Raw genomic sequence first — 27,703 nt, forward strand, 5'->3', positions numbered from 1 at the left:
ACTAGAGCCGCCTTGGGATCCCTGGATCTGGACCCGTAGCAAGGAACTTTGAAGTTCTGACGAGAGGCCATCAGATCCATGTCTGGAATGCCCCACAGCTGAGTGACTTGGGCAAAGATTTCCGGATGGAGTTCCCACTCCCCCGGATGCAATGTTTGACGACTCAGAAAATCCGCTTCCCAATTTTCCACTCCTGGGATGTGGATAGCAGACAGGTGGCAGGAGTGAGACTCCGCCCATAGAATGATTTTGGTCACTTCTTCCATCGCCAGGGAACTCCTTGTTCCCCCCTGATGGTTGATGTACGCAACAGTTGTCATGTTGTCTGATTGAAACCGTATGAACTTGGCCCTCGCTAGCTGAGGCCAAGCCTTGAGAGCATTGAATATCGCTCTCAGTTCCAGAATATTTATCGGTAGAAGAGATTCTTCCCGAGACCAAAGACCCTGAGCTTTCAGGGATCCCCAGACCGCGCCCCAGCCCATCAGACTGGCGTCGGTCGTGACAATGACCCACTCTGGTCTGCGGAATGTCATCCCTCGTGACAGGTTGTCCAGGGACAGCCACCAACGGAGTGAGTCTCTGGTCCTCTGATTTACTTGTATCTTCGGAGACAAGTCTGTATAGTCCCCATTCCACTGACTGAGCATGCACAGTTGTAATGGTCTTAGATGAATGCGTGCAAAAGGAACTATGTCCATTGCCGCTACCATCAACCCGATCACTTCCATGCACTGAGCTATGGAAGGAAGAGGAACGGAATGAAGTATCCGACAAGAGTCTAGAAGTTTTGTTTTTCTGGCCTCTGTCAGAAAAATCCTCATTTCTAAGGAGTCTATTATTGTTCCCAAGAAGGGAACCCTTGTTGACGGAGATAGAGAACTCTTTTCCACGTTCACTTTCCATCCGTGAGATCTGAGAAAGGCCAGGACAATGTCCGTGTGAGCCTTTGCTTGAGGAAGGGACGACGCTTGAATCAGAATGTCGTCCAAGTAAGGTACTACAGCAATTCCCCTTGGTCTTAGCACAGCTAGAAGGGACCCTAGTACCTTTGTGAAAATCCTTGGAGCAGTGGCTAATCCGAAAGGAAGCGCCACGAACTGGTAATGTTTGTCCAGGAATGCGAACCTCAGGAACCGATGATGTTCCTTGTGGATAGGAATATGTAGATACGCATCCTTTAAATCCACTGTGGTCATGAATTGACCTTCCTGGATGGAAGGAAGAATAGTTCGAATGGTTTCCATCTTGAACGATGGAACCTTGAGAAACTTGTTTAAAATCTTGAGATCTAAGATTGGTCTGAACGTTCCCTCTTTTTTGGGAACTATAAACAGATTGGAGTAGAACCCCATCCCTTGTTCTCTTAATGGAACAGGATGAATCACTCCCATTTTTAACAGGTCTTCTACACAATGTAAGAATGCCTGTCTTTTTATGTGGTCTGAAGACAACTGAGACCTGTGGACCCTCCCCCTTGGGGGAAGTCCCTTGAATTCCAGAAGATAACCTTGGGAGACTATTTCTAGCGCCCAAGGATCCAGAACATCTCTTGCCCAAGCCTGAGCGAAGAGAGAGAGTCTGCCCCCCACCAGATCCGGTCCCGGATCGGGGGCCAACATTTCATGCTGTCTTGGTAGCAGTGGCAGGTTTCTTGGCCTGCTTTCCCTTGTTCCAGCCTTGCATTGGTCTCCAAGCTGGCTTGGCTTGAGAAGTATTACCCTCTTGCTTAGAGGACGTAGCACTTTGGGCTGGTCCGTTTCTACGAAAGGGACGAAAATTAGGTTTATTTTTTGCCTTGAAAGGCCGATCCTGAGGAAGGGCGTGGCCCTTACCCCCAGTGATATCAGAGATAATCTCTTTCAAGTCAGGGCCAAACAGCGTTTTCCCCTTGAAAGGAATGTTAAGTAGCTTGTTCTTGGAAGACGCATCAGCCGACCAAGATTTCAACCAAAGCGCTCTGCGCGCCACAATAGCAAACCCAGAATTCTTAGCCGCTAACCTAGCCAATTGCAAAGTGGCGTCTAGGGTGAAAGAATTAGCCAATTTGAGAGCATTGATTCTGTCCATAATCTCCTCATAAGGAGGAGAATCACTATCGACCGCCTTTATCAGCTCATCGAACCAGAAACATGCGGCAGTAGCGACAGGGACAATGCATGAAATTGGTTGTAGAAGGTAACCCTGCTGAACAAACATCTTTTTAAGCAAACCTTCTAATTTTTTATCCATAGGATCTTTGAAAGCACAACTATCCTCTATGGGTATAGTGGTGCGTTTGTTTAAAGTGGAAACCGCTCCCTCGACCTTGGGGACTGTCTGCCATAAGTCCTTTCTGGGGTCGACCATAGGAAACAATTTTTTAAATATGGGGGGAGGGACGAAAGGAATACCGGGCCTTTCCCATTCTTTATTAACAATGTCCGCCACCCGCTTGGGTATAGGAAAAGCTTCTGGGAGCCCCGGCACCTCTAGGAACTTGTCCATTTTACATAGTTTCTCTGGGATGACCAACTTGTCACAATCATCCAGAGTGGATAATACCTCCTTAAGCAGAATGCGGAGATGTTCCAACTTAAATTTAAATGCAATCACATCAGGTTCAGCTTGTTGAGAAATGTTCCCTGAATCAGTAATTTCTCCCTCAGACAAAACCTCCCTGGCCCCATCAGACTGGGTTAGGGGCCCTTCAGAAATATTATTATAAGCGTCGTCATGCTCTTCAGTATCTAAAACAGAGCAGTCGCGCTTACGCTGATAAGTGTTCATTTTGGCTAAAATGTTTTTGACAGAATTATCCATTACAGCCGTTAATTGTTGCATAGTAAGGAGTATTGGCGCGCTAGATGTACTAGGGGCCTCCTGAGTGGGCAAGACTCGTGTAGACGAAGGAGGGAATGATGCAGTACCATGCTTACTCCCCTCACTTGAGGAATCATCTTGGGCATCATTGTCATTGTCACATAAATCACATTTATTTAAATGAATAGGAATTCTGGCTTCCCCACATTCAGAACACAGTCTATCTGGTAGTTCAGACATGTTAAACAGGCATAAACTTGATAACAAAGTACAAAAAATGTTTTAAAATAAAACCGTTACTGTCACTTTAAATTTTAAACTGAACACACTTTATTACTGCAATTGCGAAAAAACATGAAGGAATTGTTCAAAATTCACCAAATTTTCACCACAGTGTCTTAAAGCCTTAAAAGTATTGCACACCAAATTTGGAAGCTTTAACCCTTAAAATAACGGAACCGGAGCCGTTTTGAACTTTAACCCCTTTACAGTCCCTGGTATCTGCTTTGCTGAGACCCAACCAAGCCCCAAGGGGAATACGATACCAAATGACGCCTTCAGAAAGTCTTTTCTAAGTATCAGAGCTCCTCTCACATGCGACTGCATGCCATGCCTCTCAAAAACAAGTGCGCAACACCGGCGCGAAAATGAGGCTCTGCCGATATTATTATATCAAAATACCCAGATAAAATGATTCCTCAAGGCTAAATATGTGTTAATAATGAATCGATTTAGCCCAGAAAAAGTCTACAGTCTTAATAAGCCCTTTTTGAAGCCCTTATTTACGATCGTAATAAACATGGCTTACCGGATCCCATAGGGAAAATGACAGCTTCCAGCATTACATCGTCTTGTTAGAATGTGTCATACCTCAAGCAGCAAGAGACTGCTCACTGTTCCCCCAACTGAAGTTAATTGCTCTCAACAGTCCTGTGTGGAACAGCCATGGATTTTAGTGACGGTTGCTAAAATCATTTTCCTCATACAAACAGAAATCTTCATCTCTTTTCTGTTTCTGAGTAAATAGTACATACCAGCACTATTTCAAAATAACAAACTCTTGATTGAATAATAAAAACTACAGTTAAACACTAAAAAACTCTAAGCCATCTCCGTGGAGATGTTGCCTGTACAACGGCAAAGAGAATGACTGGGGTAGGCGGAGCCTAGGAGGGATCATGTGACCAGCTTTGCTGGGCTCTTTGCCATTTCCTGTTGGGGAAGAGAATATCCCACAAGTAAGGATGACGCCGTGGACCGGACACACCTATGTTGGAGAAATAAGGAATGTTGAACATCCTGAGTCAAGGCAAATAAATGTTTGAATACATATATTTAGAACTTTATAAAAAAAGTGCCCAACCATAGCTTAGAGTGTCACAGAAAATAAGACTTACTTACCCCAGGACACTCATCTACATGTTGTAGAAAGCCAAACCAGTACTGAAACGAAAATCAGCAGAGGTAATGGTATATATATATATATATATATAAAAGAGTATATCGTCGATCTGAAAAGGGAGGTAAGAGATGAATCTCTACGACCGATAACAGAGAACCTATGAAATAGACCCCGTAGAAGGAGATCATTGAATTCAAATAGGCAATACTCTCCTCACATCCCTCTGACATTCACTGCACGCTGAGAGGAAAACCGGGCTCCAACCTGCTGCGGAGCGCATATCAACGTAGAATCTAGCACAAACTTACTTCACCACCTCCATAGGAGGCAAAGTTTGTAAAACTGATTTGTGGGTGTGGTGAGGGGTGTATTTGTAGGCATTTTGAGGTTTGGGAAACTTTGCCCCTCCTGGTAGGAATGTATATCCCATACGTCACTAGCTCATGGACTCTTGCTAATTACATGAAAGAAATATATATATATATATATACATACATACACACACACTGTATATATATATATATATATATATATATATATATATATATATACATACACACTCACATACATACAGAGACATACATACAATGAGGAGATCTTAGTATAATACTATGTGAGAAGGAAGCTGTTGAATAATAAATCAGCCAAATAATAGTAGTATTAAAAAAAACATTTAATGATTTATCAAAAATAGAAAGCAGTTTCACAATAATTTGTCTTAAAATATATAACGCCACATATACATATTTGCAAGGATATAATCACAGTATTAGTACATCTCATTTATAACGTGTAACAACGCCAAATATAATGCACATGTACCCACAAAAACACTGCAGTGCACATATGTACACAGCAAATACAGGCATACCATTATCTAGCTGCATGCAAATACTGCAAATACGCAATTTCATACAATCCCAATATAAAATCAGTCTCTCACTCATGGCCATATACTCTGCACCCATACACACAACACGTCACTCACTAATATTAAATGTGTATGTGAACCATTTTTAGCTATCAAGAGGTTTGTCTCTGAACAGATGTATAACATGAATTCATCTTTATGCACAATTTAGTGTAGTAAAAATATGTCACTTAGTTTTTTTCATGTATGGCACACAAGGTGTATAATTTAGTGTGGCGATATCACAAGTCACTTAATGCTACACAAAATTGAAGATCACACAGGTTAGCGAGTTTGGTTCCCCTAAAGCTAAACACGGGGGCGTAAGTGTGTACTGGTTGCCTTGGCAACGTGTGAGTAGTCAGTACGAAAAATGTACTATCACAATTTATTTTTATTTTTCACTTATGATACACTTGCTTTATTTTCTTTGATACAAGGATAAGACATACAGGGTCAAAACTCTATTTATGTTATATGACACTTTTATTAACAGGGAGTGTATATTGCCATTGAGGATGCAAACCGGAAGTGACGTGGCGCACTGCTTCCTGCTTGCAATACCGGTGGAACGCAGAGTGCGTTCCAGCATCGAGTGTTTGGCGCCAAACAAGGGGTTATGGTTTGAAGTGGAGAGTGTGAGTGTATCACTATTTAAATGTGTTAATTGTACTTTTGATTTATGCTGATGAAGGAGGCGAGACCTCCGAAAACTTTACAAATAAAGTAACTCTGTTTGTTGTGAAAGACCTGAGAGTGCACTTCTTTTTGGCTGGTATATTATTACAAAGTTGCACCTTACTGAGGGCAAGATCTGGTATTTGGATACATATATAAATATATATATATATATATATATATATATATATATATATACACACACACACACTATATATATATATATATATATATATATATATACACACACTCACATACATACAGAGACATACATACAATGAGGAGATCTTAGTATAATACTATTCAAGAAGGAAGCTGTTGAATAATAAATCAGCCAAATAACAATAGTAGTATTAAAAAAAAACATTTAATGATTTATCAAAAATAGAAAGCAGTTTCACAATAATTTGTCTTAAAATATATAACGCCACATATACATATTTGCAAGGATATAATCACAGTATTAGTACATCTCATTTATAACGTGTAACAAGGCCAAATATAATGCACATGTACCCACAAAAACACTGCAGTGCACATATGTACACAGCAAATACAGGCATACCATTATCTAGCTGCATGCAAATACTGCAAATACGCAATTTCATACAATCCCAATATAAAATCAGTCTCTCACTCATGGGCATATACTCTGCACCCATACACACAACACGTCACTCACTAATATTAAATGTGTATGTGAACCAGTTTTATCTATCAAGAGGTATGTCTCTGAACAGATTTATAAATGCAATAGTACTGGGTATCTGAATCTGTGTCTGTATTTACAGATACCTAAGAGCACTTTCTGTGCCTGTGAACAAATATTTAAGACCATGTTGTAGTGTGTACACGATGCAGGCAGACAAACCAATCTCTGTAATTTCATATCTAAGATTTTTGTCTGTACTGTGTATTTAAATAAATATCTAAAAGCAGCATTGAATCAATATATTAACCAATGTAAAATAAAGATATAAGTATTGTGTCTATGCACAAACCTTATAGAGAAATGTAGTATCATATCTTACCAAGCTATTTGTTCAGTCAAAAAGCAATCCTTCCATTTATGAATGCATGTATCCCATAACACTATGTACACTTTGCATATAAAACTTACATTATTACAGTGTTTAATCTATTACATAAAACAAGCACTGCCTGTCTATATAAATTATTTCACCAATGCATGGAATTTATATCCAAATGTACTATGGGACTAGTGTGTAAAAAAACAGCATGTTGAATCTAGTATTTCTATGAATCCACCATCTTGTTTACAGTTTATTAGAATCCATGGCTGATAGCACCATGTCTAGTACTTAAATGTAACATCTTTTTGGCCAGTTCTTGGTGCTGCTCCTCACACATATACAGCTGGAGACATAACAAAATCTTGCTCATCTTTATAAGATCCAGGCTTTGGGAGAGAGAAATCATTGTAAATAGGGTTAATCTGTTCCAAGTAATCATCGTCTATTTCAGAGGGTGGGTCTGAGTGGTCTGCGGGAGTCTGGAAAGAGAGTTACATTATCAGTTACATTAGCTTTTTTTATGGAACCATCCTACTCTACTCCACACCTCTTTTCACCATAACCTTGCTCCCTCAGACACCCCCACATGATGGTCTACTTTACCGTGCTTATGGACATGCAGTGAAGGTTTTTGACCTTGGCGTGCACTGACTTTTGAAATGAAATGACAGTGCATAGATCATACAGATCACTCACTGAATAATGTAAAGGGACACAAAAGAGTAAAAATAAAATTCTCTGTCAGAACATTTCATTATTGCATTGCTTCTTGTATATATGTGTCTGCAGTGCACTACCGGGACGTAGCTGGCAATTGGTGGTTTCACACATATGCCTCATGTCATTGGCTCACCAGACGTGTTTATCTAGATTCCAGTGGTGCATTGCTGCTCTAGAGCTGATTAGTAGGACTTAGAATATATATATATCATTTTGCTTGCATAACACAGATCATGTTATTTTGCACTATTATGTCCCTTTACGCCCTGTCTGACTTTACCCCACTGCTGTTCTTAGCTCTTGCTTAAAGAGACAGAGTACTGAAAATTTTCTTTCCCCTTAATGTGTTTACAATGACCTGCCATATCAGCTGCAGAGAATATATGGGGAATCACTCCTTTAGGTATATTTTTGTTAATGAAATAGATGTTACTGCTAAATAAAACCACAACCCAATAAAATGGCTTAGCTTGGAGGGAGAGTAGGCCTCATTTGCTTTTCCCTATATATTTACGCAAAATCCTCATCTTATCGCTCTATATACAGTGCGGCCAATACTTAAAGGGGCAGTAAACACCTTTAATTACAAGATGTTGCTCTTGTGTTGGTATAGAATAACATATCATCCAAGTCTTAACGTTTTTAAAACAAACATCCGTTTTACTGCAATTATTTTTCAATAGCCAAGCTCCACCCACCATTTGCCTTATTTGAAAGGGCTGGTCTGGGCTTTAGTCCACAGATAGCAATGCTAGCCACGTCAAAGCTAGTATAAAAGTACTCTGCTTTGCAGTTGCTATCAATTAAAACCAATTAGTGAAACATATGTAGTAGGGTTAGCCTTGTGAAGTCAGCAGGTGCATTTCATGTTCTGAGAAATTGTTCAATCTTCAGAGCTGAATTACTTGAAATAATGAAAATATATTGCAACGTTGTTTCATTACACATTACTAAACATTTTATGTAAAAATCTTAAGGTGTTTACTGTCCCTGTAAAGAGAACAATGGAAAAATTAACATTTTAGTACCTCTTTGTCCAACCCTAACTGGAAGCGTGATTCACCAACCCCCAAACGTTCTAGTCTACATAGCTTTTTCTTCTAGAACCATTACTTAAAGGGACACGAAACCCTTTTTTTTAATTTCACGATTCAAATAGAGCATGCAATTTTAAACAACTTTACAATTTACTTCTATTATTGAATTTTACCTAGGTATGCTCAATAGTTGCCGATTGGTTGCTGCACATATATGCTTCATGTTATTGGCTAGCCAATGTGCACTGTTTCTTCAGCACAGGATATCAAGAAAACAAAGCTAATTAGAAAATAGAAGTAAACTAGAAAGTTGTTTAAAATTGTATGATCTATCAGAAATATAAATGTCCCTTTATGTATTGAAATATTCAGTATAGGTGGGGATACATAGGGTTGCCACCTGCCCGGGTTTCCATTTGTGTGTCCGGGGTTTGAAGCTTAGTCAGACCTGGACATGCAAATGTCCGGGTTTGGTGGGAAATGTGGTGCAAATATGTGCTGCCTACTAGTACTGTTCTTACAGTGACAGCTCCTACATGATGCTTAGCTGTGGCATGAGACTGTGTGTATCTTGGTGTTTGTTAGTGTCTGTGTGAGAAAGAGTGTGTGTAAGAGAGAATGTGTAAGAGTGTATGTGTAAATGTGCGAGTATGTGTGTAAGAGCGTGCCTTTGTGTGTGAGAGAGAGTATGTGTGTGTTAGTGTGTGAGAGCATGTGTGTTAGATAGAGTGTGTGAATATCTCTTTGAGAGATTGTGTTTGCTATTGTGTTTGTGTATTCTTCAAAAAATGTTTTGCTGTGTTGTGCACTGCGCAAGAGTTTTCCGGTCTGGCCTGAACTAAAGATGGCAACCCTAGGGATACAACAGGCAAAAACAGTTCATTTACTTTTATTTTAAATTTGAAATAGAATAGCTGTCTGTAAACAACTGAATACATTCCAGCAGGTAAAACTGATAATTGGGAACACATTTAAGAGAAACAAAAAAATCACAGTATGCGGTCCCTTTAATTTGAGCATGATGTATGCTTATGTGTGCAGATTACTGCTAAGGGGTGAAAGTATGTGATATACAACTACATACATGATATATGTGCATATTTTAAATTAAATGGACTAATTCATACAAAGAAAGAAATTGCAATAATAGTTTCACGTCTTAAAATTTGTGTTCACTTTTACATTTTGTTGTTTTTTTAAATTCAGTTTAGAGACGATATCCTTAAGTCAATATACAATATTGTAAGACATCTTTATTTGTTATGGCACTAAACACATCCCATTCACCAAAATGTAAACTCAATAAACCATTAAAAAATTATATAAGAGAGAATCAATCTGGATATTAAATTTCAATACTTTAAATGGTGATGGGTCTCAACAACACAGAAACAGGTCTCAAGGTTTTGGAATTATAGTTAGATATTATTAATGGATGTTTAGAAACAATGTCTGGTTTATATTTTATATTGTTATTTTTTTATTGGCATACATCTGCAATTACAGAGCTGGATTTTATGAGTTTTTAGAATTCTAGGATTCTATACTAATTAATGATTTAAAACAATTGAAGCTTATCACACATACTGTTACTTTTAAATCAGTATATATAGCTCTACAATTATTATTTTTTAATAAACTATTGATGTTTTCATACTTATATGACTGCTTATTCGTTATAGTAATTCACTATAAGGTTTATTTTAGCTGATTAGCTTTTTAAGGTATATGAAACCCAAAAATTTTCTTTCATGACTCAGAGCATGCAGTTTTAAGTAAGTTTCTAATTTATTCCTATTATTCACTTTTCTTCGTTCTCTTGGTATCTTTACTTGAAAAAGCGGGAATGTAAGCTTAGGAGCCGGCCCAGCCTGGGTAGCGCTTGCTAATTGATGGCTGCATTTAGCCACCAATCACCAAGCGCTACCCATGGTGCTGAAACAAAAATACCAAGCTAACAAAGAAAATTTGATAATAAAAGTAAATTAGAAAAGGAAATTTATGCTTACCTGATAAATTGATTTCTTCTACGATACGACGAGTCCACGGATTCATCCTTACTTGTGGGATATTATCCTCCTGCCAACAGGAAATGGCAAAGAGCACCACAGCAGAGCTGTTTATATAGCTCCTCCCTTGACTCCACCCCCCAGTCATTTGACCGAAGGTATAGGAAGAAAAAGGAGAAACTAAAAGGTGCAGAGGTGACTGAAGTTTGAACACAAAAATATAATCTGTCTTAAATTGACAGGGAGGGCCGTGGACTCATTGTATCGTAGAAGAAATCAATTTATCAGTTAAGCATACATTTCCTTTTCTTCTACTAGATACGACGAGTCCACAGATTCATCCTTACTTGTGGGATACAATACCAAAGCTACAGGACACGGATGAACAGGAGGGACAAGACAGATACCTAAACAGAAGGCACCACTGCTTGAAGAACTTTTCTCCCAAAAATAGCCTCAGAAGAAGTAAAAGTATCAAATTTGTAAAATTTGGAAAAGGTATGAAGGGAGGACCAAGTCGCAGCCTTACAAATCTGTTCAACAGAAGCATCGTTTTTGAAAGCCCATGTGGAAGCCACCGCTCTAGTAGAATGAGCTGTAATTTTGTCAGGAGGCTGCTGTCCAGCAGTCTCGTATGCCAAACGGATGATGCTTTTCATCCAGAAAGAAAGAGAGGTAGCCGTAGCTTTTTGACCCCTACGCTGTCCAGAATACACAACAAACATAGAGGATGTTTGACAGAAATCCTTAGTTGCCTGTAAGTAAAACTTCAAGGCACGAACCAAGTCCAAGTTATGTAACAGACGCTCCTTCTTAGAAGAAGGATTAGGACATAGAGAAGGAACAACAATTTCCTGATTAATATTCTTATTTGAAACAACCTTAGGAAGGAATCCAGGTTTAGTGCTAAAAAAACCACCTTATCAAAATGGAATATAAGATAAGGCGAGTCACATTGTAACGCAGAAAGCTCAGAAACTCTTCGAGCAGAAGAGATAGCAAATAAAAACAGAACTTTCCAAGATAGAAGCTTAATATCTATGGAATGCATGGGTTCAAACGGAACCCCTTGAAGAACATTTAGAACTAAATTCAAACTCCATGGCGGAGCAACAGTTTTAAATACAGGCTTGATTCTAACTAAAGCCTGACAAAAAGACTCAACGTCTGGGACATCCACCAGGCGCTTGTGTAGTAAGATTGACAAAGCAGAAATCTGTCCCTTTAAGGAACTAGCCGATAATCCCTTCTCCAATCCTTCTTGGAGAAAGGACAAAATCCTAGGAATCCTGATCTTACTCCATGAGTAGCCCTTGGATTCGCACCAATAAAGATATTTACGTCATATCTTATGGTAAATTTTCCTAGTGACAGGCTTTCGAGCCTGAATCAAGGTATCAATGACTGACTCAGAGAATCCCAGCTTAGATAAAATCAAGCGTTCAATATTCAGGCAGTCAGTTGCAGAGAAATTAGATTTGGATGTTGGAACAGACCTTGAATGAGAAGGTCCTGTCTCATTGGCAGAGATGACATTTCCACCAGATCTGCATACCAAGTCCTGCGTGGCCACGCAGGCGCTATCAAGATTACCGAAGCCCTCTCTTGTTTGATTCTTGCAATCAGACGAGGTAGGAGAGAAAAAGGAGGAAACACATAAGCCAGGTTGAATGACCAAGGTACTGCTAGAGCATCTATCAGTACTGCTTGAGGATTCCGTGATCTGGACCCGTAACAAGGAAGTTTGGCATTCTGACGAGATGCCATCAGATAGAAATTCCGGTGTGCCCCATTGACGAATCAATTCTGCAAACACCTCCGGATGGAGCTCCCACTCCCCCGGATGAAAAGTCTGATGACTTAGAAAATCCGCTTCCCAGTTCTCCACTCCTGGGATATAGATTGCTGATAGATGGCAAGAGTGAGTCTCTGCCCATCGAATTATCTTGGAAACCTCCATCATCACTAGGGAACTCTTTGTTCCCCCTTGATGATTGATATATGCTACAGTCGTGATATTGTCCGATTGGAATCTTATGAATTTGGCCGAAGCCAGCTGAGGCCACGCTTGAAGCGCATTGAATATCGCTCTCAGTTCCAGAATATTTATTGGTAGTAGGGACTCCTCCTGAGTCCAAACACCCTGAGCCTTCAGGGAATTCCAGACTGCACCCCAGCCCAAGAGGCTGGCGTCCATCATCACTATGACCCATGCTGGCCTGCGGAAGCACATTCCCTGGGACAGATGATCCTGTGACAACCACCAATGAAGAGAGTCTTTGGTCTCTAGATCCAGATTTATCTGAGGAGATAAATCCGCATAATCCCCATTCCACTGTCTGAGCATGCACAGCTGCAGTGGTCTGAGATGCAAGCAAGCAAACTGAACTATGTCCATTGCCTCTACCATTAACCCAATGACCTCCCTACACTGTGCCACTGAGGGCCGAGGAATGGAATGAAGTGCTCGGCAAGTAGTTAGGATTTTTGACTTTCTGACCTCTGTCAGAAAAATTTTCATGTCTACCGAGTCTATCAGAGTTCCTAGGAATGGAACTCTTGTCAGAGGAACTAGTGAACTCTTTTGTATGTTCACCTTCCACCCATGAGGTGTCCGTGTGAGATTTGGCTAGATGGTAAGTTGACGCCTGAATCAAAATATCGTCCAGATAGGGCGCCACTGCTATGCCCCGCGGCCTTAGACCCTAGCACCTTTGTGAAGATTCTGGGAGCTGTGGCCAACCCGAAAGGGAGGGCCACAAACTAGTAATGTTTGTCCAGGAAGGCGAACCTGAGAAACTGGTGATGATCTTTGTGGATAGGAATGTGAAGATACGCATCCTTCAAATCCACGGTGGTCATATATTGTCCCTCCTGGATCATTGGTAAAATTGTTCGTATGGTCTCCATCTTGAACAATGGGACTCTGAGAAATTTGTTTAGACTCTTGAGATCTAAAATCGGTCTGAAGGTTCTCTCTTTTTTGGGAACCACGAACAGATTTGAGTAAAATCCCTGCCCTTGTTCTAATTTTGGAACTGGGCAGATTACACCCATGGTATATAGGTCTTCTACACAGCATAAGAACGCCTCTCTTTTTTTCTGGTCTACAGACAAACGTGAAAGATGAAAACTCCCTCTTGGGAGAGAATCCTTGAAATCTAGTCGATACCCCTGGGTCACGATTTCTAATGCCCAGGGATCCTGAACATCTCTTGCCCAAGCCTGAGCGAAGAGAAAAAGTGTGCCCCCTACTAGAACCGATCCCGGATCGGGGGCTGCCCCTTCATGCTGTCTTGGTAGCAGCAGCGGGCTTCTTGGCTTGTTTACCTTTATTCCAGGTCTGGTTAGGTCTCCAGACTGACTTGGATTGTGCAAAGTTTCCCTCCTGCTTGGTGGCGGAGGAGGAAGTGGAGGGACCACCCTTAAAGTTTCGAAAGGAACGAAAATTATTCTGTTTGGTCCTCATTTTAACCGTCTTGTCCTGAGGAAGGGCATGACCTTTACCTCCAGTAATGTCGGAAATTATCTCCTTTAGTTCAGGCCTGAATAGGGTCTTACCCTTAAAAGGAATAGCTAAAAGCTTGGATTTAGATGACACATCAGCAGACCAAGACTTGAACCATAACGCACTACGCGCTAAAATGGCGAAGCCTACATTCTTTGCCGCTAATTTAGCCATTTGAAAAGCGGCATCTGTAATAAAAGAATTAGCTAGCTTGAGAGCCTTAATTCTATCCAAAATATCGTCTAATGGGGTCTCAAACTTAAGAGACTCTAGAGCCTCAAACCAAAAAGCTGCTGCAGTAGTTACTGGAACAATGCACGCTATAGGTTGTAGAAGAAAACCCTGATGAATAAACAATTTCTTTAGAAGACCCTCTAATTTTTTATCCATAGGATCTTTGAAAGCACAACTATCCTCAATATGTATAGTTGTAAGCTTAGCCAGGGTAGAAATAGCTAACTCCACCTTAGGGACCGTCTGCCACGAATCCCGAATGGTGTCAGATATGGGAAACATTTTCTTAAAAGTAGGAGGGGGAGAGAACGGAATGCCTGGTCTATCCCATTCCTTAGTAACAATGTCCGAAATTCTTCTAGAGACTGGAAAAACATTAGTGAAAGTAGGGACCTCTAGATATTTATCCATTTTACACAATTTTTCTGGTGGGATGACAATAGGGTCACAATCATCCAGAGTTGCTAAAACCTCCCTGAGCAACAAGCGGAGGTGTTCAAGCTTAAACTTAAAGGCCGTGACATCTGAGTCTGTTTGAGGGAACATCTTTCCTGAATCAGAAAGCTCTCCCTCAGACAGCAATTCTTCCACCCCCAAATCAGAACACTGTGAGGGTACATCGGAGATGGCCAATAAAGCATCAGAGGGCTCAGCATTTACTCTAATACCGGACCTACTGCACTTACCCTGTAAACCAGGCAGTTTAGATAATACCTCTGTAAGGGTAGTAGATATAACTGCAGCCATATCTTGCAGGGTGAAAGAATTAGACGCACTAGAAGTAGTAGGCGTCGCTTGAGCGGGCGTTAAAGGTTGTGACACTTGGGAAGAATTAGTTGGCATAACCTGATTCTCTTCTGACTGAGAATCATCCAGAGACATACTTTTATCACCTAAAATATGTTCTTTGCAATGTAAGGCCCTTTCAGTACATGAGGGACACATTTTAAGTGAGGGTTCCACAATGGCTTCTAAACACATAGAACATTGGCTTTCCTCAATGTGAGACATGTTAAAACAGGCTAGTAATGACCACAAACAGGCTTGAAAACACTTTATTTAGTGAAAAAATAATCTGAAAAACGGTACTGCGCCTTTAAGAGAAAAAAAGCGTACAATTTTTCCAAAAATGCTCTAAAAATGATATAATAATCCCAATTTTAGTATATATGTGACTTATCTTGTCAGCTAGGATTGCACCACAAGAAAGGAATGCTTAACCCTTAATGGTCAAAAAAACTAATCAACCCCCTGCACCTCGCCACAGCTCTGCTGTGGCGCCTACCTGCCCTCAGTGGTCTGTAAAAACACTCTTAACACTTCGATTAGGCCAAATCTACTCTTTTAGGCCCACCGGAGCTGGAGCTTGCTGCTTGCATGGGGAATTCAACTGCGCATCTGAGGCGCAAAATTAGGCCCCGCCCATCTACATCGATGTCTCACTGCCTTGTAAAAAACGCTCTAAAGCAGTCTAGAACCTAGCCATGTGGGTTTCCAAATACCCAGGATCTCAAAGAAAGCCATGTGAACCCTCCAGTGCCAACAAAATAAAAACATTTGCTTTACAAAAAAAAAAAAAGTTAATTGCCTCCAAACATAAAATCGTGCTGTTCCCAACAAACATTATGTCATCAGTGTCAACCATTTTTTCAGCCCAAAGCATACAGGTCCCAGTAATACCCTTCTATTCACATGTAGGATTACTGCTTACCCCTTCCCTTATGGGAATATTGTCAGCCAGTTCTGAAATAACACAGTCTCTCCAGAAAAAAATGCCTGAACATACCTCAATGCTGTAGCATGAAAAACGTTCCTCACACTGAAGTTTCTTAAGTACTCCTCAGCCATTCTGTGGGAACTACTCTGGATCTTAGTGACAACTGCTAAGATCATCAGTCTCCAGGCAGAATAGCACTCACCGGTACCATTTAAAATTTAAAAAGTCTTGCTTGAAGAAAATAAAAACTATCATTTTATCACCTCTTTCACTTTACCCTTCCTATTACTTAGAGTAGGCAAAGATAATGACTGGGGGGTGGAGTCAAGGGAGGAGCTATATAGACAGCTCTGCTGTGGTGCTCTTTGCCACTTCCTGTTAGCAGGAGGATAATATCCCACAAGTAAGGATGAATCCATGGACTCGTCGTATCTAGTAGAAGAAACTTGCTTAAAATTGCATGCTCTGAGTCATTAAAGTAAAATATTTGGGTTTCATATCCCTTTAATAACCACCTGAATCACGAAAGTTTAAACAACTTTCCAATTTACTTCAATCATCAAATTGTGCACAGTCTTTTTTATATTCACACGTTCTGAAGTACCTTACATTATTAAAATTGCCAGAAAATAAATCTACTACTTGACATTCAGAGTAAGTGCTACAGTATTGTCTTGTTAGTGTGCTTTTGCAATGGTCCTTTAAGTAAAATACACAGATATGTCACTGTATGCTGAACTTTCTCTATTGTTCATATAGAAGTACGTGTATGGATATTGTTTTCATTCTACTCATGTGCAGTTGTTTAAAAAAATCAAGGGTGACCCTATCTAATTATGAAGATATTGCTGAGAAAGTGAAGGTGTCCATATTAATTGTGGAAATACCTTGGTACATACAAGTTTGTCTACATTTTTTTTTAAAGAGACACTAAAGTCATAATTAAACTTTAATGATTCAGATAGAACATGCTGTTTTAACAGGGTTTTCAATTTACTTCCATATTCAAATTGTGCAGACTCTTTTTAAATGCACATTTTCTGAGACACCAGCTCCTACTGAGTATGTGCAAGATTTCACAGTGTATGCTGATATGAGTCTGTCACATGATATAGGGGCGTCACCTTGAAGTACATTTTTAAATATGCCAGAAAAAAATCCAATGTTCATTTTAAGAGCTATTGCATTGTCTTTTTGTTGTGCACTAGTTGGTTGTGCATTTTTACTCTATTTATAATGTATATCTCAAAACATGTTTTTAAAGATGCCATCTATCATATTGTATTACATTCACAATAATCATTGTATGAAAATCTATTGCGAGAGAAAATATAATTATGCAAAAGAAAGCAGCATTATTTTAACTATTATTATTTTGGTGCAAAACATGCAATCACCAGTAAACTGGTACCCTAATGAAGTGGTTTAAAACCATGAAACGTTGAATTTTATTACATATAGATTGCCTCCTTTCTATTTATTATTAAGGAAGATTTTAACAGAAGATTTATTTGTACCTCCAATTTATATATATTTATTAACCTATTCTAGGTGATTTTTAATGTATTTAGAATGCATTAATAAGGTTTGAAGAACATATACTTTCTATTATAGATTATTCACCCACACATTATTCATTGAATTTTATTACAAGACCAGAGACTCCTATTTTTGCATTCTCTTTCTTTACTACTCAATGCAGCTTTTAAAAGTAACAGAATGACATAACATATTAAAACAGCATAGAAAACAGATAACCACAATAAGTAGCTAAAGAGAGAGCTAACTTATAACTCCAAGAAAAAAGTGACCAATCAGAGAAGGAATAGTGTCCATAAACTGTCCAATAAGCAGCCAATCCTCCTCTTTCTTTTGCTGCTCAGACAGAGATAAGTATTCAAATAAATTTGTCTCCAATAAAGATTAAAATTTTTTATTCTGTATGATATTTTATGTTTAATAATTTTTTCCTTTATTATTAAGAACTGTTGGTTTATTAATCCCTGCTTTATTTATTCAGTTTTAGCTTTCCCCATTTAAATTTTCTTTTGCCTCTGTTTTTTGGTAATTTTTCCCCTTGGCCGTTTGCTATTATTTTATAACCTTTCCGGTTCTTTATCTATCCGGTTTTCCTTATTTGCACCCCCTTTTTTCCTTACCTCGTTTTAATTAGTTTTTTATTCAATTCTATTTACTCCTCTCCCCTCCATTTCCTCTGCTGAGTGCTCCGGTCGCCATTTTTGTGGGCCGGACTTTCTATTCCCGCCCTCTCATAGCTGACGTGACTTTCCTGTCAGTCTCAGCTAATTTTTTCCTCAGACCGGTAACATTTGTTGCCACTGCTTCTCAATACAAGTTGTATATTAGAAAATTAATTAACTGTGTTAGGTTGCCATCTTCTGGTTAACTTTAGTTTTAAACCAAGTTTTATCAAACGAACTGTTTATATATTTAACTGTTAAACTTCATTTTTATATTAATTCAAAGTTACTTATACTTTTATTATATCTTATGCAAGGAATTATTTATAGTTAAGTTTTAAAGAAAACCTGGTTAACTTTTAGTATTTATAATTTATATAAAAATGTATATTTGAAAATGTCTGAAAATGCAGAGGGTACTCCTTTAACAGCACAAACTGTGCAGACAATGTTTGACTCCTCAATGAATAATCTTTTTAATAAAATGTCTTCTTTAATGGGCATTCAAGAAACTAAAAAGTGTTTAAAGAGAAAAAATCCCTCTATCTGTAATTGCAAGTAAAAAACTTGTCGCAAAGTCTCGTCAGCGCTTGTCTGACACCACAATTCCTTACAGCAAGGGAACAAAAACTGCTGCCTATAGAACCCTAAATCCCAAGGGTGTCCAAATGGGAGATAATACTGTAAGTCCAAAGTTAAAAGAGAATATACAATATGTTGAAAAATCATCTTCTGATGATAATTCTGAGAATGGTAGTTATACTGATATTAACTCAGATTCTATTTATGAAGACTCAGAAAACTCAGATTATACCCCTGCTACTAAAAAACATAAAAAGATGCATAAGAAATTAACAGATTTTATTGAGGAGGAGTCTGAATTCACGGATTGTCTGGGTAATCCAAGGTTTAATCCTGACAAGCTTCACCATCCCCGCTCTGCGGGTAGTAAAATTTATTGATTTTCAATTAAGAAAACCCTTAAAGAAGCAGTCCCGTAATAAAATGAGGGCGGAATGCCCTCGCCCCTTGACCCCAAAAAATGCATCAATTACCCCTGAGGTGGATCCTAAAATCCTCAAGTTTATTGGGGCCCCAGGTTATAAAGTTAAAAAAGGGATTGACCGTTCCTGGAAAATATGTCAGGACAAATTGTTAGATTACACAGGTCCACTGACCAAGTTATTTGAATTAGCAGAACAGGGTGTTGCAGAAGACTCCCCCCTTGACCCATATGTTGTCAGAGAGTGGGTCCAAAGGTTTTTATGTTTTATAGGTAACACAAATGTTGCCATGACATTAGAGAGACGTTGTAATATATTACGAAAGATTGATCCAAAAATATCAGATTTTAATTCCAATGAGATTCCCCCAGATGATAATAGGTTGTTATTTGGTGACTCTTATTTGAAAGAGCTTAATCAATATGTGAATACTTTTTCAAACCTCAACAAGGTTAAAACTTCTGTAAAAAAGATTTTCTACCCAAATCAGGGTTTCTCTGACAGGGCCGGGAGAGGCAGAGGCCGCTTTCCCGGCCGTCAACCATTCCTATCCAGGTCTCATTATAACCAATCCCATCAACCCTATTATCCTTCCCAATATCAGCCTCAATTCAACAGAGGTTTCCAAGAACCTACCTCAGCAACCTTCTTCTCAGCAAGGGTACGCCCTTGGAACCAAAGAGGCTTCAGGGGTAGATCAAGAGCAAGACAAGCTCCAGGTAAGATTATTGGTTCCTTCTCAAATTCTTTTTTCCCAAAACAAAATTGGTGGCAGAATTGCTTTGTTTGCAAAAAATTGGGCATCAATCACTTCCGACCCTTGGGTTCTTCAAGCGGTGTCAGGAATTTACATTTATTTCCCTTCCCATTCAAATAAAATTTCCACAACTAATTCATTTTTCCCAAAAAGACAAAATTCTGGTTCAAAACGAAATTTCCTCCCTTTTCTCCAAAAAAGCTATCCTTCCAGTCCCTCATCCTCAAAATTTTTATTTAAGCAATCTTTTTCTTGTCAAAAAGAAAAACAACCAATTCAGGTCTGTCATAAATCTGAAATCCTTAAATGCTTATGTTGTTTACCATCATTTCAAGATGGAGGCCATTCATTTATTAAGAGAATGCCTAAGAGAAAACGATTGGCTAGTCCGTTTAGATCTCACAGACACTTATTTGACCGTGCCAATCGCTCAGGAGCACTGGAAATTTTTAACTTTTCGTTGGGAAGATCAATTTTGGAATTTCACTTGTCTTCCCTTCGGCCTATCCTCGGCTCCTTGGATATTCACAAAATTACTCAAACCTGTGATAGCTTGGTTAAGACTTCGAGGTGTTCGTCTTATCATTTATTTAGACGACATCCTCATTATGGACCAGAATTTTCTCTCACTCCAAAAACATCTCTTCCACAATTTCCCTTTTAGAATCTCTAGGTTTCATAGTAAAACAGAAATCAGTTTTATCTCCTACCAAATCTTTAGTTTTCCTGGGTTTCAAAATAGATACAACCCTTTCCACTTTGAGTCTCCTTTTAGACAAAGTGAAGAATATAAAGAAAGAAATTTCCAAAACCTTATCCAAAGAGTCAGTTCCCATCAGAACTATAGCCAGGATAGTAGGGTTACTTTCATCCTCTATTCAGGCTATATTTCCTGCCCCTCTTCATTATCGCGAACTTCAAAGATTGAAGATTCTTCATTTGAGAAAAGGTTTTTCCTATTCTCATTCGATTCCCATTTCTCCAGAAGCGAAAGAAGAACTTTCCTGGTGGCTTTCTCATTTAGATGCCTGGAATGGAAGAGCCATTTTTGGCAAAACTCCAGATTTCATCATCGAATCAGATGCCAGTCTTTCAGGCTGGGGAGGTCGCTGCGGTCCTTCCATCACAGGTGGCAAGTGGACAGTCAAGAGTTTTGCAAAGTCTTCTTCTCCAGTCTCTATTCTGCTACGTATGGACAATATTTCTGCGGTGCAGTATCTCAATCGTTTGGGAGGCACCAAGTCCAGGGACCTGTCCAACATCACCAAGGATTTTATTCATCTTTGTTTGGACAGGAACATTTCAGTCAGAGCAGAATATATTCCGGGACAATCGAATTTGGTCGCGGATTGGGGATCTCGTCATTTGACAGATTTCAGCGATTGGAAATTGGACAGGAGTCTTTTTTTCTATCTCCAATCTCTCAGGGGTCCCTTTTGTTTGGATCTTTTTGCATCCAGGACCAATTTTCAGATCCTTCCTTATTTCAGCTGGCGCCCGGACCCAGAAGCAGCGGCCATAGATGCTTTTCTCCATCCATGGCCGCGTCAGGGGGTTTACGCGTTCCCTCCCTTTTCGATGATTCCGAGGACAATTTCAATAGTCCGCAGGGATCTCCTTCGCCTAATGATTGTGACCCCCTTTTGGCCGACACAGTCATGGTATCCATCCCTTTTGGAGATGTCCATCGATCTCCCGATTCTTCTGCCTTGTCTTCCTCATCTTCTCAGAGATCCGGAAGGCAATTATCACGATCTAGTCCTTCAAGGTTCTCTTCTCCTAATAGCATGGACGATATCAGGGGACCCTGGGCTCTCCGAGGCCTTTCGGCTGGAGCAAGATCCCTCATTCAGGAATCTTGGGCCCCAGGTACTCGTAGATGCTACTTTGCCGCTTGGTCTAAATGGTCTAGCTGGTGCTTGCAAAGGAATCTGGATCCCCTTTCTTCTGATTTAACTGACATTATTAATTATTTATCTCACCTTTTTGACCTAGGTTTAGCTTATAGAACTATCAATGTCCATCGTTCTGCTAGGCATAACTTGATTAATAATGTTTCGGTCGGTAAACATCCTTTAGTTTGTAGGATCCTCAAAGCCATGAGACTAAAACGACCTCCAGTCCCTAAACATGATTTTTTCTGGGATGTGGATTTAATTTTTTCACTGCTTAAATCTTGGCCACATAATGCTTCATTATCTTTTAAGCAACTCACAGCTAAACTCGCTACTCTTCTTTGTGTAATCTCTTTCAGAAGGGTTTCTGATGTTAAAGCCCTAGATTGGAATGCTAAACGTTTCTCTCCAGAGGGTGTTACCTTTTTCATCTCACGAATAACTAAAACCCTTTCCACATCTATCTTCTATCCTTACCTTCCCTCTGAACCTTCCCTCTGTGTGGTGGAATGTTTGAAATCTTACAAAGCCAAAACTTTACCTTTTAGGAAACCTTCTAACAATCAACTTCTAATATCTTTCGTTCCTCCTCATGCTGCTGTAACCTCTACTTCCATAGCGAGATGGGTTAAATGGGTTATGAAGGAAGCTGGTGTTTCTTTCTCAGCTCATTCAGTTAGAGGTTCTGCTGCTTCCAAAGCCTTTTTGAAATCTGCCCCACTTCAGCGGATTTTGGATGCGGCAGATTGGTCTTCAGACTCTACTTTTAAGCAATTTTATTTCAGACCCATTCAACATGCCTTGCTTAACTTATTTTCTTGAATAGTTTAGTTTATTTTTAATATGCTTTAAACTTGCAAAAATAGGATTCTCTGGTCTTGTAATAAAATTCCGATTATCCTAATATTTTGAAGGTATAATCTAGATTTTATTAAAGACACAGAGACGAGTATTTTCCCACCTCAAGTATATATATGATACCCTCCCGTTAAGAATTTTATATTATTATTACTTGTTTTTCGAGTTTCCATCTGAGAGAAATCCCTTTCTGGTGTCGGGATTTTTACCTTCTATTCAAGAGAATGTTCATCTCGCAAGTTCACCTGGATCCAAGTCATCTTCTGCAATCAAGTTCTTATTTTCCAAGTTTCTCTTCAATCAAATTTTCAACAGTTATACATTTGTTTGATTTTGTTTGGGACTTTTTGGACTGTTAGTTCTAAAATGTTTTCCTTTTGTGAGCATCAACCAAGAAAGAGGAGGATTGGCTGCTTATTGGACAGTTTATGGACACTATTCCTTCTCTGATTGGTCACTTTTTTCTTGGAGTTATAAGTTAGCTCTCTCTTTAGCTACTTATTGTGGTTATCTGTTTTCTATGCTGTTTTAATATGTTATGTCATTCTGTTACTTTTAAAAGCTGCATTGAGTAGTAAAGAAAGAGAATGCAAAAATACTCGTCTCTGTGTCTTTAATAAAATCTAGATTATACCTTCAAAATATTCGGATAATCGGAATTATTATATTACTATTTACTTGATGTAAAAATCTCTTAGGGACATAAAGGTCAATATGAAACATTCTTGATTCAGATAGAGCATACAATTTGAAACAACTGTCCAATTTGCTTCCATTATCTAATTTGCTCTGTTCTCTTGGTATCCTTTGCTTTCAATAGTGCATTTTTGCTCCTGAGCCAACAAACTGGATTTTTTTTTTTTTTGCATTAAACTTTAATTTTGACTTAAATGTACCTTTACCAGCTCTAACTTCTAGTCTTTCTGCAATTTCTTAACGCCCCTGATGAAACCTTCTCTCAGATTTAGGGGCATATGTATCAAGCTCTGAATGGAGCTTGATGCCCCGGTGTTTCTGGCGAGCCTGCAGACTCGCCAGAAACAGCAGATATGAAGCAGCGGTCACAAAGACCGCTGCTCCATAACCTGTCCGCCTGCTCTGAGCAGTCGGACACACATCGCCGGAAATCAACCCGATCGAGTACGATCGGGTTGATTGACACCCCCCTGCCGGCAGCAGATTGGCCGCGAGTCTGCAGGGGGCGGCGTTGCACCAGGAGCTCTTGTGAGCTTCTGGTGCAATGCTGAATACGGCGAGCGTATTGCTCGCCGTATTCAGCGATGTCTGTCGGACCTGTCGGATCAGGTCTGACAGACATTGATAACTATAGGCCTTAGTGTGCAGTAAAAATGTTTCATTAAAGGGACAGTCTAGTCAAAATTAAACTTTCATTATTCAGATAGGACTTGTAATTTTAATCAACTTTCCAATTTACTTTTATCATCAAATCTCCTTTTTTGTCTTGGTATTCTTAGTTGAAACTAAACTTAGACAGACTCGTATGCTAATTTCTAAGCCCTTGAGGGCTTCCTCTTATCACATGCTTTTTAAATTCCTTTTCAACACAAAGAGACTGAAAGTACACGTGGGCCATATAGATAATAAACACATAGTCATGTGATCAGGGGGCTGGAAGAAGGTTCTTAGATACAAGGTAATCACAGAGGTAAAAAGTATATTAATATAACTGTGTTGGTTATGCAAAACTGGGGAATGAGTAATAAAGGGATTATCTATCTTTTAAAACAAAAAAAAATTATATTGTAGACTGTCCCTTTAAATAAGCTCTGCCTCTATATCCTATTGGATTCTATGATTTCACTTCCAGCCTCATCCTGCACACACCACTCCCATCTCCTGTACCAACCTGCAAAGTATAAAATGTGTTCAGAATCCTTATTGTGCTCTTACTTTAAATATCTTACTAGATTTTACATGTTTTATATCCACCCATTCAGTTCTACATGTCCCAACTATCATAATTTCTACCATTATTACCATTTTCAGATCTTCTTTTGTTTCAGAAAGATGTGCAGGCGTCTTTAGTGGAAGCATTTCTTCTTCTCTGACCTAAAATATATCCATAATACATATATTTAATATGTAAATTTCACTGTTATATATTTAACATGCTAATGTATCTATAATCTATAAATCTATAATGGATGATGCACAGGAATAGCAGAGGAAAAGATTTGCGATGGGCGAACGTTTCGCAACATTTGAAAAATGAAACAAATTTTAACAGATTTGTTCGTTTCAAATGTTTGTACAACATTCTAAGGTTCGTTTAATGTAATAGTATTTCTAATGCTCTCTTTAAATTTAATATTCGAATTATGCAAATTTCGAGATAGAAAAAATAAAATCCAAATATTTGTAGCTATTATATATCCCCTTCCCTCCCACATGAACTATTAAACGTCTGAATAGCATTGTTAAATCGCATGTTATATTCGAAAATTTTAATGTGGATATTCAATCTAATTATGAACATTAGAAAACGAAACTAAGATTCGAAAACCGGAAAGAACATTTGATTACCAAATTTGAATGGATATTCCTTATTATCAACATTTGATTATCCAAAACGAATGTCCCCAGGACTATTCGTTCTACTAAACAAATTGCACTTTCAGCAGATTTGCTCATCCCTAGAAAAGATACTTCATGTGTTACGATTGGAGTAAATAAAAACATTACATCAGTAACATGTTGAAATATTAGATGTGGTATAGATAGTGTATATTATTATTATTCTTTATTTATAAAGCGCCAACAGATTCTGCAGCGCTGTCCATGGGTAACAAAAATAAAAGGACAGTACAATATGAGACACCAGAAAAAATGTAACAAATACAGGGGGAATTGGAAGCCCTGTTCCCGTGGGAACTTACAATCTAAATGGGTAGAGGGGTAAGAAACAGGAGGTGGGGACTGCAAAGGTAGGAATAATGTTAGTGTGGAGTAACATGAGGGCAACTATTAGGCAAGTGGAATTCATTAGCTGCTGATTTGGTGATAGGCTTCCCTGAAGAAGAAGGTCTTTAGGGAGTGTTTAAAGGAGGAGAGGTTGGGGGAAAGTCTGACAGCTCGAGGAAGTGCGTTCCAGAGGGTTGGTGCAGCACGAGAGAAGTCCTGTAGTCTAGCATGGGAGGAGGTGATGGTAGAAGAGGCAAGGAGTAGATCGTTGTTGGATCTTAGGGGATGGGCTGGAGTATATTTGTTGATGAGTGAGGACAGGTAGGGGGGGGCTGCATTGGTAAGGGCTTTGTAGGTCAGAGTGAGAATTTTGAATTGAATTCTGCTGTGAATGGGGAGCCAGTGAAGGGACTCACAGAGGGGTGCAGCGGATACAGAGCGTCGGGAGAGGTGGATTAGCCTAGCAGAGGTATTTAGGATGGATTGAAGGGGGGAGAGGCGGGAGAGAGGAAGGCCAGTTAGTAGGTTATTACAGTAGTCAAGCCGGAAAATTACTAGGGAATGTATTAGCTGTTTAGTAGTTTCAGCACTCAGAAAAGGATGAATTTTGTAGATATTGCGTAGGTGGTAGCGACAGGATGAAGAGAGCGATTGGATGTGGGGTATGAAGCACAGATTGGAGTCAAATGTAACTCCTAGGCAGCGGACTTGGGGTGATGGGGAGATAGTGGTGTCACCAACAGTGATAGTAAAGTTAGAAACTGGAGTATAATTAGATGGGGGATTAGAAGAAGCTCAGTCTTGGAGATGTTGATTTTTAGGTGGTGAGAAATGCCAGATGAGCAGTCGCTGATGTGGGAAAGGACAGAAGGAGAGAGTGCAGGGGTGGATAGGTAGATCTGAGTATCATCAGCATAGAGGTGATAGTTGAAGCCATAGCTACTGATAAGTTTACCCAGTGAGGAAGTATAAATAGAGAAGAGTAGAGGGCCTAGAAAAGAGCCTTGAGGTACTCCAACAGACAGAGGCAATGAAGAGAAGGAGTCGCCAGCAAATCAGACAGAAAAGGACCTATTAGAGAGATGAGAGTGGATCCAGGAGAGGGCAATGTCACAGAGCCCAAGGGAGCTGAGAGTCCGTAGGAAGAGGGGATGGTCAACAGTGTCAAAGGCAGCAGACAGGTCAAGTAACATAAGTATAGAATAGTGGCCATTGTTTTTAGCAGAAAGAAGATTGTTCGTAACCTGGGTGAGGACCCTCCCAGTTGAGTGTTGGGGACGGAAGCCAGATTGCAGGGGGTCAAGCAATGAGTTGGAGGATAAGAAGTGGGTAAGGCGATTGAAAACTAGTTTTTCCAGGACTTTTGAAGCTAGCGGAAGCAGTAATATGGGGCGGTAGTTTGCAGGAGAATTGGGGTCGAGGGAGGTATTTTTGAGGACGGGGTGACCTTTGCATGTTTGAAGGATGATGGAAATTAACAAGTAGTAAGGGATCGGTTGAATATGTGAGTAAGAGCAGGGCTGAGGGTAGAAGGCAGAGAAGGTATTAGATGTGAAGGGATAGGGTCAAGTAGGCAGGTAGTGAGGTGTGAGGAAGACATTAGGGAACTCACTTCATTCTTAGTGGTTGGGGGGGGAAGGTACTGAGAGTGGTGGAGGGGGTGACCGGGGGCGGAGATGGAAGGTTGCAGTCTTGTGGTGGGATGTTACTTCGGATGGTAAGTGTTTTGTTGAAAAAGTAGTCTGCCGAGTCTTGAGCACTAAAGGCAGATGAACGGGGTGGTGCAGGTATATAGAGGAGAGTGTTGAAAATGGAGAAGAGACATTTAGGGTTTGAGGAGTGAGAAGATATGAGAGAAGAGAAGTAGTTTTGCTTGGCTAAGTGAAGGGCAGAGGAGTAAGAATAAAGAATGAACTTATAGTGTACGAAATTGGGTTCAGAGGGGGATTTCCTCCAGGCACGTTCAGCAGCACAGGAGCATTTTTGTAGATAGCGTGTTTACTGAGAGTGCCAAG

At 39.6% G+C, this 27,703-nt stretch overlaps 1 protein-coding gene across 1 annotated transcript in view; it reads right to left on the bottom strand.

Moving 5' to 3' along the window:
* Positions 1-6,140: 6,140 nt before the first annotated feature.
* The window catches only part of NECTIN2 (nectin cell adhesion molecule 2), a 134,543-nt gene continuing 112,980 nt past the window's right edge, over positions 6,141-27,703 (bottom strand). The window contains 2 exon segments of the mRNA XM_053691069.1: positions 6,141-7,305; positions 24,765-24,836. Of these exon segments, the coding sequence (XP_053547044.1) occupies positions 7,156-7,305; positions 24,765-24,836 (222 nt within the window). The 3' untranslated portion in view covers positions 6,141-7,155.

This window comes from Bombina bombina, chromosome 8 (assembly GCF_027579735.1).
Source record: "Bombina bombina isolate aBomBom1 chromosome 8, aBomBom1.pri, whole genome shotgun sequence".
In the NCBI taxonomy this organism is placed as follows: domain Eukaryota; kingdom Metazoa; phylum Chordata; class Amphibia; order Anura; family Bombinatoridae; genus Bombina; species Bombina bombina.